The 14,631-nt window shown below is 43.2% G+C and overlaps 1 protein-coding gene across 1 annotated transcript in view; it reads left to right on the top strand.

The window, feature by feature from the left end:
* The window catches only part of LOC143715762 (complement C2), a 70,539-nt gene that overhangs the window by 41,836 nt on the left and 14,072 nt on the right, over positions 1-14,631 (top strand). Inside the window, exons 11-14 of the mRNA XM_077207502.1 lie at positions 12,935-13,072; positions 13,237-13,340; positions 13,453-13,582; positions 14,024-14,171. Of these exons, the coding sequence (XP_077063617.1) occupies positions 12,935-13,072; positions 13,237-13,340; positions 13,453-13,582; positions 14,024-14,171 (520 nt within the window). The remainder of the gene's footprint in view (positions 1-12,934; positions 13,073-13,236; positions 13,341-13,452; positions 13,583-14,023; positions 14,172-14,631) is intronic.

Genomic DNA, 14,631 nt, shown 5'->3' on the forward strand with positions numbered 1-14,631 from the left:
GCGGCAACACAGCGGGTAAACTGCAAGCCCGCTGTGCGCACTCAACCGTTTACCAGCTGTGAAAACAGCTTTTGAATCAACAGCATATAGATGCAGCCGGCAGACAGGAAACCGCGCGGTCGCTGAAACGCCATCTCACCAACACAGAGAGATCCCCTCCCGAAACAGCAGACTCGTAGCCGTAAGAAAAATACAATCTTAAAGGATTGTATCCGCTGGTAGGCGGGTCGAGGAATGCAAATCTTGCATGCCAATTTTCATTGGCTCGTTTTAATTCACTCGAAGGCAATTGGTCTCCCTAGCGTGATCCCAATTCGTCAGGGAACTCCCCCGACGACACGTCGGAGTTCCCAGGACGAAAGGGAACTGCAAACACATAGTTACCACCAAGTCACATAGAAGTTAACACACAGCATACCTTCTTTTCATTCACTTAACACTATAACTGACACCACAAACACAATTAAATAAAGTGCTGGGACCATAAGTGTCACGATCCACACACAAATGAAACAGGTAGATCCAATAGCGGTATATTTATTGGGCAACTCCGTAATCATACATCCAGTCCAGGCAATAGGTCGTAATCCATAAGGCAATCCAAATACAAGAACACACAGGCAACATCGGGTATCAGAAGTGGCATGATAAACAACAAGGACTTCGTGACACATACTGAAACAGACAGGGTTATATACACAGGGAATCGACAATGATAATGGGGAATTGGCTGGGTGCAATGATCAGTGATAAGGAACAGCTGAGTGCAATGATGAGACAAAGGATTGTGGTAAATGTAGTTAATAAGTGAAGGACACCTGTGGGAAAGGAGGACATCTAGTGGACATCAGGGGAACACAAACCCAACACTGTGACATAACCCCCCCTCTACGGAGCGGCTACCAGACGCTCCACGAAAACAACAAAAAACACAACACAATACAAGAGGTTCAGGAGGGAGGTGGAACGGTGGAGGATCAGGGGGAGGGAAGGTGGGCCAGGTCCATGAAGGGAGACAGGAACAAGGGGTGAGGGTTTAACCGGGGACCAGGGCAAAACAAAAAAATCTATCGAGCATCCAGGGGGAAACACAAAGTCCATCGGGAGGCCAGGGCGAGACGCACAGTTCATCGGGAGACCAGGGCGGAGCAGACAGACCATCGGGCGGCCAGGGCGGAGAAGACAGTCCATCGGGCGGCCAGGGCGGAGAAGACAGTCCATCGGGCGGCCAGGGCGGAGAAGACAGTCCATCGGGCTGCCAGGGCGGAGAAGACAGTCCATCGGGCTGCCAGGGCAGAGAAGACAGTCCATCAGGCGGCCAGGGCGAAGCAGATGACCCCTCGGGCGGCCAGGGTGGTGAAGACCCCTCGGGCGGCCAGGGCGGTGAAGACCCCTCGGGCTCTGGAACAGCAGACACTAGCTCCGGCTCTGGAACAGCAGACATGGGCATGTCCAGGATCCGAACCAGACGCTCCAGATAGTCCAGATCCAAGAAGGCAGGCGGCACTGGCTCTGCCTCCGGCTCTGGAACAGGCATTGGCTCTGCCTCCGGCTCTGAAACTGGCAATGGCTCTGCCTCCGGCTCTGGAACTGGCAATGGTTCTGCCTCCGGCTCTGGAACCGGCAATGGTTCTGCCTCCGGCTCTGGAACGGCCATTGGCTCTGCCTCCGGCTCTGGAACGGCCATTGGCTCTGCCTCCGGCTCTGGAACAGCAGACACTGGTTCCGGCTCTGGAACAGCAGACACGGGCATGTCCAGGATCCGAGCCAGACGCTCCAGATAATCCAGGTCCAGGAAGGCGGACGGAACGTGAACAGTCCCTCGCTGGGCAGACGCGACGTGAACAGTCTCTCGCTGGGCAGACGCGACGTGAACAGTCTCTCGCTGGGCAGACGCGACGTGAACAGTCTCTAGCTGGGCAGACGCGACGTAAACAGTCTCTGACTTGACAGACGTGACGTGAACAATCTCTGACTGGGCAGACGGAACGTGAACAGTCTCTGACTGGGCAGACGGGACGTGAACAGTCTCTGACTGGGCAGACGGGACGTGAACAGTCTCTGACTGGGCAGACGGGACGTGAACATTATCTGACTGGGCAGACGGAACATGAACAGTCTCTGACTGGGCAGACGGGACGTGAACAGTCTCTGACTGGGCAGACGGAACGTGAACAGTCTCTGACTGGGCAAACGGGACGTGATACATCTCTCTATCACCTCCTCTACAGCGACCTCCACGGGTCCCGCGGAACTTTACCAACCGGGTCCCCTTAAACAACTCCCTTCTCTCCCGCTCGGTGGATGGGGAAGAGATGTATAAAATATATAATATTACAAATATAATCTGTAATTTAACAGTAACAAAACGGTAAAATGGTAAAATGATAAAATGGTCAAATGACTGTCAGCTCCCCAAAAAACTGTAAAACATCCTAAATTAAATAAACTGAAAAACACTGTTATTTTACAGGTATTCCTGAATAATCACGATCATATTCCTTCATTGTAAAAAAATCGTAAAAAAAGGGTCAAATGACTGGCAGCTGCGGCTGCCAAACAAAAACCATAAATTAAAGTAAAATATGCTAATTTAAATAAACCGAAAAAACACTGTTATTTCACAGGTATTTCCTGCATTATTATGATCAAATACCTTCATTGTAAAAAAAATCGTAAAAAAAAAAGGGTCAAATGACTGGCAGCTGCGGCTGCCATACAAAAACCATAAAATTAAAGTAAAATATGCTAATTTAAACAAAGTGTAAAAAACTTTAAAATAAATTTGATGTCACCATGATTGGGATCAGTGTCTGCTTTAGTTGGGCTCATGACCCTTGAGATTTAACTTTTGCTTTTCTCTGGCTGTTTTGACTGTGTAATTGACAGGGCCGGCGCTTAGCACACGCACATCACGCACTGCGCGTAGGGCACCAAGTGCTTGGGGGGGGGCACCAAAAAATCTGGGTCGTGAAAAATCATCACAATAGGCTACTAGTATAAATATCAAATAAAATGTCTAAAGCATGTTAATTTACAAAAGCAATACAAAAGTAATATAGGCCTAGACCAAATTAGTCGAGAAAAAGGTGAATCTCCTGTGCCAGTCTCCCTCTGGTGCCCCCCCTTCCCCACCTCCCAGTGGTCGTTAATGCCTCAATCAATGTCAAATTTGGCAGACACCGACCTCAGACATGGCCTCGAAAAGGCACCAAGAGTCGGGGGCGGAAAAAGGAAAAAGAAGAGACAGCGGGATGATACCTGTGCGTCGCTTGCAGGTAAGACAATGTTTTAAATAAAAATGTTAGTTTTGTAGCGCGGGCGTCCTTGCGTCGAGTATGCATGTCCAGGGGGGCGTCGCTAGTAGTGCAAATGATCCGTGGCAGGATTTTTTATCCCTTCATGTTGAATCTTTTATTTTAACGGGGGTCCGGGGGTTTCTCCCCCGGGAAATTTTGAAACTTGGGCTGTTTAAGATGCAGTTAGTTTGTTTGAGAAGAAAAGGAAGACCGCTTAGATACGTTTTTTCGTTGTTGTTCTATGCGAATAATGCGGTCATTTTCAAGAGGTTCATAGGCCAAGGCCAAAGGGCGACATCTGTTGGTGAAACTGCAATTAGGAAAAAAAAAAAACATGTCTACATGATATATGTGTGTGTACTGTGTATAATTATTTTGTATATATAAATACACACACATAGGCACGTATATATTTAAGAAATATTTGCATGTCTAAACGCGTTATATTAGCATATATATATATATATATATGTTAATATATATATATATATATATATATATATATATATATATATATATATGCTAATATAACGCGTTGAGACTAAAGAAATATGTGAATAAAAAAGAGCACAGCAAACTACAGTATAAATTGTTTTTTGCTGTAGTGCAGTACAAATAATAGGCGTACAAATGATTAACTTTAAAACATAAGTATATAAGAACCTGTAACAAACATGTGTCAAACAAACAAACAAATAGCAATGGAGCACCTCGTTTTGTTCGGCAAATTATGTGGGCTATTAAGTTAAACTCTGTGACACTTTAATAAAGTGCAACGTTAAAGTTATAACAGGGTTAAACCCTAAAACTAACAAAATACCTGAATTGAGGGCATGGTTGCTTCGCGTGGATATGTAACCTACTCTGGTTCATATAGAAGTCCTGAATCAGCAAAAGTGCAGTTTTACTACAGAGTGAAGCAAGTAACTAAACAAACGTAGAAGGAAACTCAGGTTGGTGGAAACATTTCGGTGCCCTCCACAAAAGCCCTTCCTCCTACAAGTATGCCCGCTTGTTGTCCCGCCGTGATTTATCCACGAGAGGCCATAGTTTGTTCCTCTTTTCTCTATCTGTCGGGGACAGATCCTCAGACAACTTTAAGTTGTTATTCCTGAGAAAAGGAGAGTCCTTCGCAGCCCGCCAAATGGCATCACGGTAGAGGCGCGCGCGGTAAACTGAAAGATGATCCCTCAAGGTTTGTCGTTGCTCCCTTGTTTACACCCAAGTCGATGTACAGAATTGACAGTGTATTGAAGTTTGTCCTTTGCTTCTGGTAAAAGCTGCTGACAGACCTGGATAACCCTCTCCCGAACATCCTCCCTCTCCTTTTTTAGGGATCCCATAGATTCTCAGATTCCAACGACGTGTGTATCCTTTGAGATGAGATAAACGTTGTTCATGCTCAGATGATTTCACCTCAATCTTCTTCACTTGTTTCTGTATAACACCGAGCTGGATTTTAACATCATTAACTTCGGCACATACAAACTCAACAGCTGTCTTCATGTCGGCTATCTTTTTGGGGTTTTCGTTAACGGTCTCTTTCATACTCGCGATCGCTCGTGCATTCTCCGCCACCATTCTTTCCAGGGCATCAGATCGACTATTAATTGGGAACGAGAGTTCTCTTTAGAGAGGTTCTCTCGTATTGCGTAAGTTAGCTTACGCTACGGGAAAGAATAATCTTTTCGAGATATTGAAGCCAAAAAATTATCCTTAATTTTTGAATCCATTGTCAACGCAGGGCAGCAGCTAGCAGACCTAGAGCAGGCAGTCAGTCAATTTCCTTTCTAGGAATAGAACTGGACTCTGTGGCCATGACGGCTCGTTTATTGACACAGCGCACGCGCCGTGTTCGACACCTAGCCGCGTCTTTCCAGAAGGGCAGCATCATCCCTCTGAAGACATTCCAGAGGATCCTGGGCTGTATGGCCTCAGCTGCAGCAGTGCTTCAGCTGGGCTTACTGCGCATGCGTCCGCTCCAACGCTGGCTCAATGCTCGTGTGTCTCGCCGAGCTTGGGCTGCTGGCTGCGAACAAATCAGAGTGACTCAGACCTGTCTTACGGCTCTGCAGCCCTGGTTAACAGCCGACTGGTATCAGCGGGGTGTGATAATGGGAGCGGTTTCGTACCGAAAGGTCATCTCGACAGATGCGTCCAACTCAGGTTGGGGTGCGATCCTCGAGGGCAGACCGGTCTTTGGCCCAAGTCTGGGCCAGCCGCCCTCTGTATGCCTTCCCTCCGATCTCTCTGCTACCGCAGGTAATCAAGAGAATCAGGGAAACGCGCCACTCGGTGCTCCTCATAGCCCCGCGCTGGGAGAATCAGATTTGGTTCCCGGAGCTGACACGGCTGTCACTAACAGCCCCCTGGCCGATTCTGGTGAGAACGGATCTCCTCTCGCCAGCTCGCGGCTCGATCTGGCATCCCCATCCAGAGCGCTGGTCTCTGCAAGCATAGGTGATCAACGGGTACCCACTGCCCTGCCAGAAGGAGTGATGAACGCGATCACGCAGTCTAGAGATCCCTCTACTAGAAAGCTTTACGCGTCTAAATGGTCTGTGGTCTCCAAATGGTGCACCGACAAAAACCTGGACCCACGGACGTGTGGGGTCTCGTGGCTGCTCAGTTTCCTACAAGAGCTGTTGGATAAGGGGAGGTCCCCATCCACAATCAAAGTCTATGTGGCGGCCGTTGCAGCGTACGCTGAGTCGACACGCGGACGGTCACTAGGAAAAAAACGAGCTTGTCATCCGCTTCCTTAGAGGAGCCAGAAGGATGAACCCTCCGCACCCCCCGTCGGTTCCTATGTGGGATCTTTCGTTGGTCCTCGAGGCCCTGAAAGCTTTCCCCTTTGAACCACTAGACTCCGTGGAGTTAAAGTACCTATCACTCAAAACCGTTTTTCTGACAGCCCTGTCATCAGTGAAAAGTGTGGGGGACTCATCCTCAAACCTAGACACGGCTATGTTCCTAAAGTGATTGGCACTCCCTTCAGTGCGCAGGTCATTTCTCTATCGGCTCTGCCTTCATCCGATAACGAGAGCGACATTCAGTCCAGTCAGGGCGCTGAGGGTTTACACTGCGCGTTCCGCCCCTTTCAGGCTCTCGGAGCAGCTTTTCGTTTCGTTTGGTGGGCGCACCAAGGGTCTCGCCGCCTTGAAACAAAGCCTATCCAGATGGATTGTGGACACTATAGCAGTCGCTTACGCTTCGACAGGTCTGCAATGCCCCCTGGGCATCAGGGCTCATTCCACCAGAGGCATGGCCTCATCGTGGGCATGGTCAAGCAGAATTTCTATTCACAACATATGTGTCGCGGAGGGCTGGGCCTCCCCGTCCACCTTTGTCAGGTTTTATAACCTAGAAGTTCCCGCTCTGCAGGCAAAACTTATGTCAGTTTAAGTGAGTGGTACGTTCTGTCCAGATATGTTTGTGTGCAGGCTACTCTCACGTATACTAGCTCTTCTGGTTGAGCTGCACTATTGGGTATATGCTATATGCTTATACAGTGCGGCGACGCCACTCTGTATTCCCTATGAGTGCTTATGTACAAGTGCTGACCCGCGTTGCTGGCCGCCTTATTTCCCACTTATCTGGGTTCCCCGGAAAACCCTGGGACACATTGTGGATGCTTGGCGCGCACGGCGTTGACAAAGGGTTCCCGTAGCGTAAGCTAACTTATGCAATACGAGAGTACCTCTCGTAAGAGAACGTACCGGTTACCTAACGTAACCCTCGGTTCTCTCTAGAAGAGGGAATGAGTATTGCGTAGCATGCCGTGCTCGCGCCACGAGCGTTTTCGCTTCAGTCGATGGAAACCAGAGAATCAGCCTACGAGCCCTGCTTATATACGCTAAGCCATGCCCATACTGGCGGGCTTTGAACCTGTGAAGGCGCGGGCACCCTTCACTGGAAGTGACGTCACGTCGGGCTCAGTGGTAGGCTGCTGCAGTTCCCACAGGGCAGCCTATGAGCACGCTAGACAGCCTGCTCTAGGTCTGCTAGCTGCTGCACTGCGTTGACAATGGATACAAAAATTAAGGATAATTTTTTGGCTTCAATATCTCGAAAAGATGAATCTTTCCCGTAGCGTAAGCTAACTTACACAATACTCGTTCCCTCTTCTAGAGAGAACCGAGGTTACGTTAGGTAACCGATACGTTCTTTGAGTTGTGAGAGGACATTAGCTGCATCAATGTTCTAAATCTTCCACTGTTTTATAACAGGAGACTTACATGACGTTTCGGGGAGAGGAGGGAAATCTACTTCAGCAGGCATAATATGGGCACAATCCATCTCTGACTCGAAGTAATCATGCAAATTGTCACTCAAAAGTTTGTTTGAAACTTGCTGTTTTGTCGGTGTAGCTTTAGCAGAATTAACTTTGGCTTGGCTCATGTTCTTGTTCTTTCTTTTTTCAGATTTTCCCATTTTCAATCATTATATTCGTAGAAACAATATCCTATGCACCAAAAGAAAGATAGACGGTCTTTCTTACCGCACAACAAATCGAATTATTAGTTTGAATTTGCGAAGCTCCTCAAAGCACGTATAGTAAGAGCGCCATCTTGGCAGCCTCCCGTGGTGTTTTCTATCATGCACCGTGCACGTTTGCAATGACGTAAGGTGACGCAATCGCACCAGAGTTCGATAGAATCAAGTTGAGTGTGAAACCAGACCAACATTGCGGGGGGCGCCGGGAACAATCGCGCTCGGCTTCGGACCGCAGCAAACGAGCCCAGTGTAAAAGCCCCCTAGTCTCTCTCTTGGGTTGAAATAAAATAAATCATCAACATCTAAACCTCTGTTAATTCTCAAACAGAACTATAGATGTATGACGGAAATAAAGTCAGTCTGGTTAGTAATAAGTGAAGCTGGTAATACTGTTTGTGGAGTTGTTTAATCCTCCTCTGCTGAGATCTTCAGAGATTTAATGTTTGTTATCTTCAGTTGATCTAAGGCTGTTGCTGAAGTCAGTTGTAGTTATTGTGTTTCTGCTCGTCGCTTCTCTTTTTTCTGTTCTTGTTGTTTCTCTAAATTGACATTGCCTAAATTCCCTTGCGTGACACTTCACATTTGATGTTATTGGTTTTAATGAATCATGTTCCTTCTTAGGTTTTGTTATTAGTTATGTACATTTGGGGTTTGTATTACATTATATATTGTTTAATGGATATTAATGGCATTTTTTTGGAGTCATGTGTGTATCAACATGATGGTGTTTTGTATTTGTGTGTCACACTCTGCACCTTCTTTATATTAACATGTGCCTCAGCTTGTGTCAAATGGTGATGAACTTTGAATCATCATGTGTTTTTTTTTTACAGCCTGCATTATTATGATGGTTATCAGTATAATATTAAGATATAAAGCAGATTTTAATACTCTAGTGAATGTGAATTATGACGTTTATCATTTAATGAAATATAAGGGTTGTCCTGTGGAAACTAAAGAGTTACTACTATATTCTTTTTGGTAAAGTACTGGGAACCACAGATGATGTTTTTTTTTCAGTTCAGTTCAGTTCATCTTTATTCATTTCCCGAAGGCAATTTGGTTGAAGCAAAACAGGCATACACATAAAAACACTGTCATACACATTCACAAATAAATACATTTACATAGAGTTTAAAAACTTTACAACTGATGGAACAAATGAATTTTTAAAACGATTCGTTTTACTAAGCGGCATTCTATACCTACTACCAGACTGAAGAAGATTGAACTCATGATACAGGGGGTGAGAAACTTCTGACAGAATGTTCTGTGCTTTACCCAAAGCCTGTCTCTGATATAACTGAGCCATGGTCATCTGCTTCATCCCCATTATTTTATTTCCTTGATTTACTATCCTCTCAATTTGATTTTTATTTTTCACACTCAGAGAATTGAACCAGCACAACAATGAATAGGATATACACGACTCAATATAGGATCTATAAAACATACACATCAGTGTTTTATCCACATTAAATGACCTTAATTTTCGCAAACAATGCAACCTTTGCTGTCCCTTCTTACACAAGGCATCAGTATTTGCGGAAAAAGTCAGTTTACTATCTAATACAGTACCCAAGTACTTGTACTGTTCAACACTCTGGATACCCTCTCCATTTATACTTATTTGCTTATCATCAATCAGTTTCCCTCTCAATCTAAAATCAATACTCATCTCTTTAGTCTTCGAGACATTGAGTTTTAAAAAAGCATTCTGACACCAAGCAGCAAAGTCATCGACCACGGGACCATGCATAGAATCCTCCTCACTCAATAAGCTAACAATTACAGAGTCATCAGCAAATTTTAAGATGTGCCTATTACTAAAACCACTCTTACAGTCATTAGTGTACAGAATAAATAATAAGGGAGAGAGGACGCATCCTTGAGGTGACCCAGTGGATGACACCAACCATTCAGAATAACAGTCGTTAACTTTGACTCTCTGTCTTCTCTGTACAAGAAAATCTAAAATCCAGCCTACCAAATAATAATCCAACTCAAATTCCTTAATGAGTTTATCAATTAAAATATGTGGCTGAATATTGTTAAAAGCCGATGAAAAATCAATAAAGAGTAATTTAACAAAAGTTTTCGGCTTCTCTAAATGTTGAAATACTAAATGTAAGAGAGTAGCAATAGCATCTTCTACACCTCTTTTATTTCTGTACGCAAATTGAAGAGGGTCTAGAAAACTCTCAGTCTTTTTCATTATTTCTCCCTTAACTAATTTTTCTAGGCTTTTCATCACTAAGGATGTAAGCGCCACAGGTCTAAAATCATCTACTAACTGTGCATTCTGCTTTTTTTGCAATGGGATGACAGTAGACTGCTTCCACCGTGCAGGTACTTTTTGTATTTGTAGGGACCAGACAAAAATTTTATAAAATATAGGTCCTAGCTGCTCAGCACATTTCTTAAGTAAACATCCTCCTATATTATCAGGCCCCATGGCCCTCCTAATTTTACATTGTTTAAAAACTGTTATTACGTCCCCTACATCAAAAGGGACACAACCAAACTCTCTATTTATCCAACACTTATTTCTTAAATCCTCAATTTCTGATTTAAAATCATACGTATCAAATCTCGTATAAAATGTATTAAATTCCTGTGATAAAGCTGCATCTGAACTGAATCCGTTTAAACTAATTGTATTATTTATTTTCCTCTTGTTCTGACCTGTGATTAAATGCATCCCCTCCCAGACAGAACCTAAATTCCCCTCTTTCAATTTTAACTCAAGATCTTCCTTATATACTGTTTTAGCCCTCTTTATTTCACACTTAATTTCTCTTTTTAGCATATAATGCTCAACGATATTTCCCTCTTTAAAAGCCCTATTTCTTTTTGACAGAAGAATCTTAATTGATTTTGTAACCCACGGTTTACTGTTTGGGAATTTCTTAAATGATTTCACAGGTATTAACATGTCCTCACAAAACGTCACGTACCTACAAATTTCATCTGTTACTTGATCAATGTCCGAGCCAGAGTCCATAAAAACAGTCCAATCTGTACAATCCAGACACCCTTTTAAACGTGAAGTCGCCTCTGCAGACCAGTCTTTCGTCTTAATAACCTGTGCCTTTTCCCGTTTCAGCACGGTTTTATATATAGGGACAAGTAAAATCATATTATGATCTGATGTTCCCAAAGGTGGTTTACCGAATGACTTGTAAGCTCCTTTAATTGACCCATAACACAAGTCCAGGATTGAATCCTTACGTGTTGGACAAGTTACATACTGATTAAAATGGCCCAGTGATTTCTTCAAAGAACACTTATTAAAATCTCCCAGAATGAAACAGGGTGCATCGGGAGATGCAGTTTGCAGTTCATAAACCACACGTTCAATCTCCCTTACCGCATTATCCTCATTTGCTCGGGGGTGGATGTAAACAACCGTGACGAACAACTGAAGAAACTCACGGGGCAAGTACACAGGTCTTAGTGCCACAGTCAATAACTCAATGTCTTTCGTGCACACTTTCCCCTTCACGTGCACCGATTTACACCATCTGTCTCTAATATACAGACATACCCCACCTCCTTGCGCTTTACCGGTTACCGTCTCATCCCGATCCATACGAACGGGCACTCCGAAATCGTCCAGTCGTAGGCTCGAATCCGAATCCCTCTCGGAGAGCCAAGTCTCCGTGAAACGCCATCACGCCAACATTCCTAAAGTCATGCTGGAATTTCACCATAGCTTGAAGCTCATCCGTCTTCTTCCGTAAAGACTGCACATTAGTTAACAAAATTGTAGGGAGAGGAATCTTAGAAAGAGTTTGGTTTTTCATTCTCTGACGAACACCTCCTTTCCGTCCTCTCTTCCGAATCTTAAATGTACAATCCTTTTGTCGAGAGCGATCTTGTTTATTTCCGACAGCAACATGTGAGAAACTTCCCAAATCAGGATAACCAAAACCCGCGGGTTGCTTCACACTGTTGGGCTTGTACCATTGTAATAGAAAGTCCCGGGAATATTGGATTCTTGCCAAATCCTGAGGTGATTTGAAAACACACAAGCTCAGGTCAGTAAATGTCAGTAAAACAATAATCCCCATTTTCTCCATTTAGCCTCCTCCTTTAGGCTACCAGTTCCGTAGGGTCTAGACAAAAATCCCGCATCCAACAGTGTTGGGGAAAAGAAAAAAAGTTATTGTTAAGACGCACAAAATCACGCGAAACAATTGACAAACACAACGAGCACACCGACACCTGTAGCTTCGAGTCGCCGCGTGCGCATGCCCCTCTTCATGTGTTTTTACCACACATTTAAGTCCTGCTGATGTTTTTTTGTTTTGTTTTTTGTCCAAAGTAAGGATTCTACCATATTTTTTTACGGTAAAATGCTGGCAACCAACCCTGACGTTTTTCTACGATAAATTTCACAGTTTTTTTTACATTGTATTTTTTTTTGCCCGTAAATTTAAGCCCCATAAAACATAAAAGGTTGCCACCATATTTTTTACGGTAAAATACTGGCAACCACAGCTGCCAGTTTTTTACAGTGTAAAAAAAGAGCTTTTTGGCAGCAAAGCCACCAGATGGGTTTGGTGAAAACGGGAATAAACAGTACCCCATGTCCACGGTTAAATATACTGCTGGATCTTTAATCTTGAGGGCCTATTTTTTGCTAGAGGTCCTAGACATTGGTCAATTATAGGTCGAAGAGATTCTTTATGGAGGAACAGTCTTTGATCTTTTGTCAGTTGTTCTCCGAGCTATAGGAGGAAACTCAGAGCTGTTATCTTGGCACAAGGATTTTATATAAAATAAAAAGGTTTATTGGCAACAATTAAAAATTGCCAAAAATGGAGAAAATCATTTACTTCATAGTGTGATTTCAATTATTTTCCTGCAATGAACGGTTAGATTTTTAAATGAAAGATTAAAAGGATAAACAATGCAGATTTAAATTTACAGCAATATTTGATCATATTCACCAGGGGTGCCAATAATTCTGACCACAACTGTAGGTAGTGTAAGCAAGCCAGTTCATCATACATTATTTACCTGTGGGTGTGTTTTGTGTAGCAGTGTGGTTGTGCAGGCCTTGATCCAAGGTTTCAAAAAAATACAGCCTTTTTTTCTTAGTTTTACCAGTTGTGTGCATTTATGTTTCATAGACGTGTATGTGTTTGCTGTCAGAGGAGAAGTTAACAAGAAAGATCTCACAAGCATTGCCTCTTCCAAGAGAGATGAGCTGCATTTTTTTGTTTTGAAGGACTATAAACATCTGGGATCTGTGTTCAACCGAATGATCAGTAAGTAATCAGATATCAGAGAACCTCTAGGATCCCCCAGTTGAAATCGTTGTCCATAGACTCTGTACAATGAATATGTTTATTTTCAGTTTTAATCTGAATATCAAAGCAGCTTAACTGATAATAGTGTCTTACTAATAATAGTGCCTTACTGTACAAATCAGGTGATTCTGCTGTGACTAAGTGTGGATTGGCACAAGAGCAAGATGACCAAGACGAGCAAGAGAAGACCACTTACACCAGACCCTGGCATGTCAATGTTCGCTGGGTTAGTAAATTTATATCAAGAGTTTAATGATTTAATAAAACTTGAGATAAAGACTTCTATAAAAGCACTGCTTTCAGATGGTAGATCATATTTTACTTTTTTTGTCATCCAGAGAGCTGAAAAATGCAAAGGGAGTCTAGTGACTAAGAGCATGGTATTGACAGCTGCACACTGCTTTATAAAGGTGAATACAGATGAATCTGTATCATTTGCCAGTGCTGATGACATAACAGTTCACCATGGTAAGAATTGTTGCTTTAGTCAACAATGTTATGGAATAATTCAAGGTGACTCATGCTACTCAGAGAGTATCTCTTATAACAGGGATCTCCAACCCTGCTCCTGGAGCTACTGTCCTGCAGACTTCAGTTCCAACCCTGTTCCAACACACATGCATGTAATTATCAAGTAACCCTGAACCACTTGATTAGCTGGTCCAGGTGTGTTTGATTGGGGTTGGAGCTAAAATCTGCAGGACAGTAGCTCTCCAGGAGCAGGGTTGGTGACCCCTGTCTTATAAAGTCCGCTAAAAATCAAAGCCAAATCGAAGAAAGTTAAAATAAAAAAATATATATATATAATTGGGAATTTATGTTGATTTTATCCTGTCATGCACAGACGCTAAACTACATTGATTATACTTTTTTATACAAACTATACTTTGCTTCAATTCTCTTACAAAGGTATTGGTGAAGTTAAAGCTATGGAGTTGATTCTTCATCCACTGTTTAATTTGAAAGGCCTTAAGGACAAAAATGTAAAGGAGTTTTATGATTACGACATTGCTCTGGTTAGGATGAGAGAAAACATTACGATATCTTTGAAGGCAAGGTAAGATTCAACTACCCATTCCTTGGATATATATTTAGATGCTTGCAAACCTATTCTGCAGTCAAAAAATGATGTATTGGCTTTACTAAACTTTTTTATGTAAAAAGGTTCCACCGGTTCCACATAACTGGGTTTCGTTAAACAAACATAATTTGTTCATGTAACTGCAACATCATGGAAGTCATTTTAAGCGGCCAAATTAAACTCTGAGCTGGGTGTTAAATGAACACTGGAGCAGTGTTACAGTTAATGAGATAATTAAGTGAATAATTGATTGATGATTGAGCATTATTGAAGACACCTGATGTTAACAAGCATAATCACTGAAGGAGAAAACCGGAATTTCAGGTCACCATTATGGTGATCAGTGTTTGTTTTAGTTGGGCTCTTGACCCCCACATTATTAACTTTATATTTTGTCTGGCTGCTGTATCTGAGTTACAATAGCCAGATAATCAAA

The sequence above is a fragment of the Siphateles boraxobius genome, unplaced genomic scaffold (assembly GCF_051911475.1).
Source record: "Siphateles boraxobius isolate OS27281-9 unplaced genomic scaffold, OSU_SipBor_1 6, whole genome shotgun sequence".
NCBI classification, from domain to species: domain Eukaryota; kingdom Metazoa; phylum Chordata; class Actinopteri; order Cypriniformes; family Leuciscidae; genus Siphateles; species Siphateles boraxobius.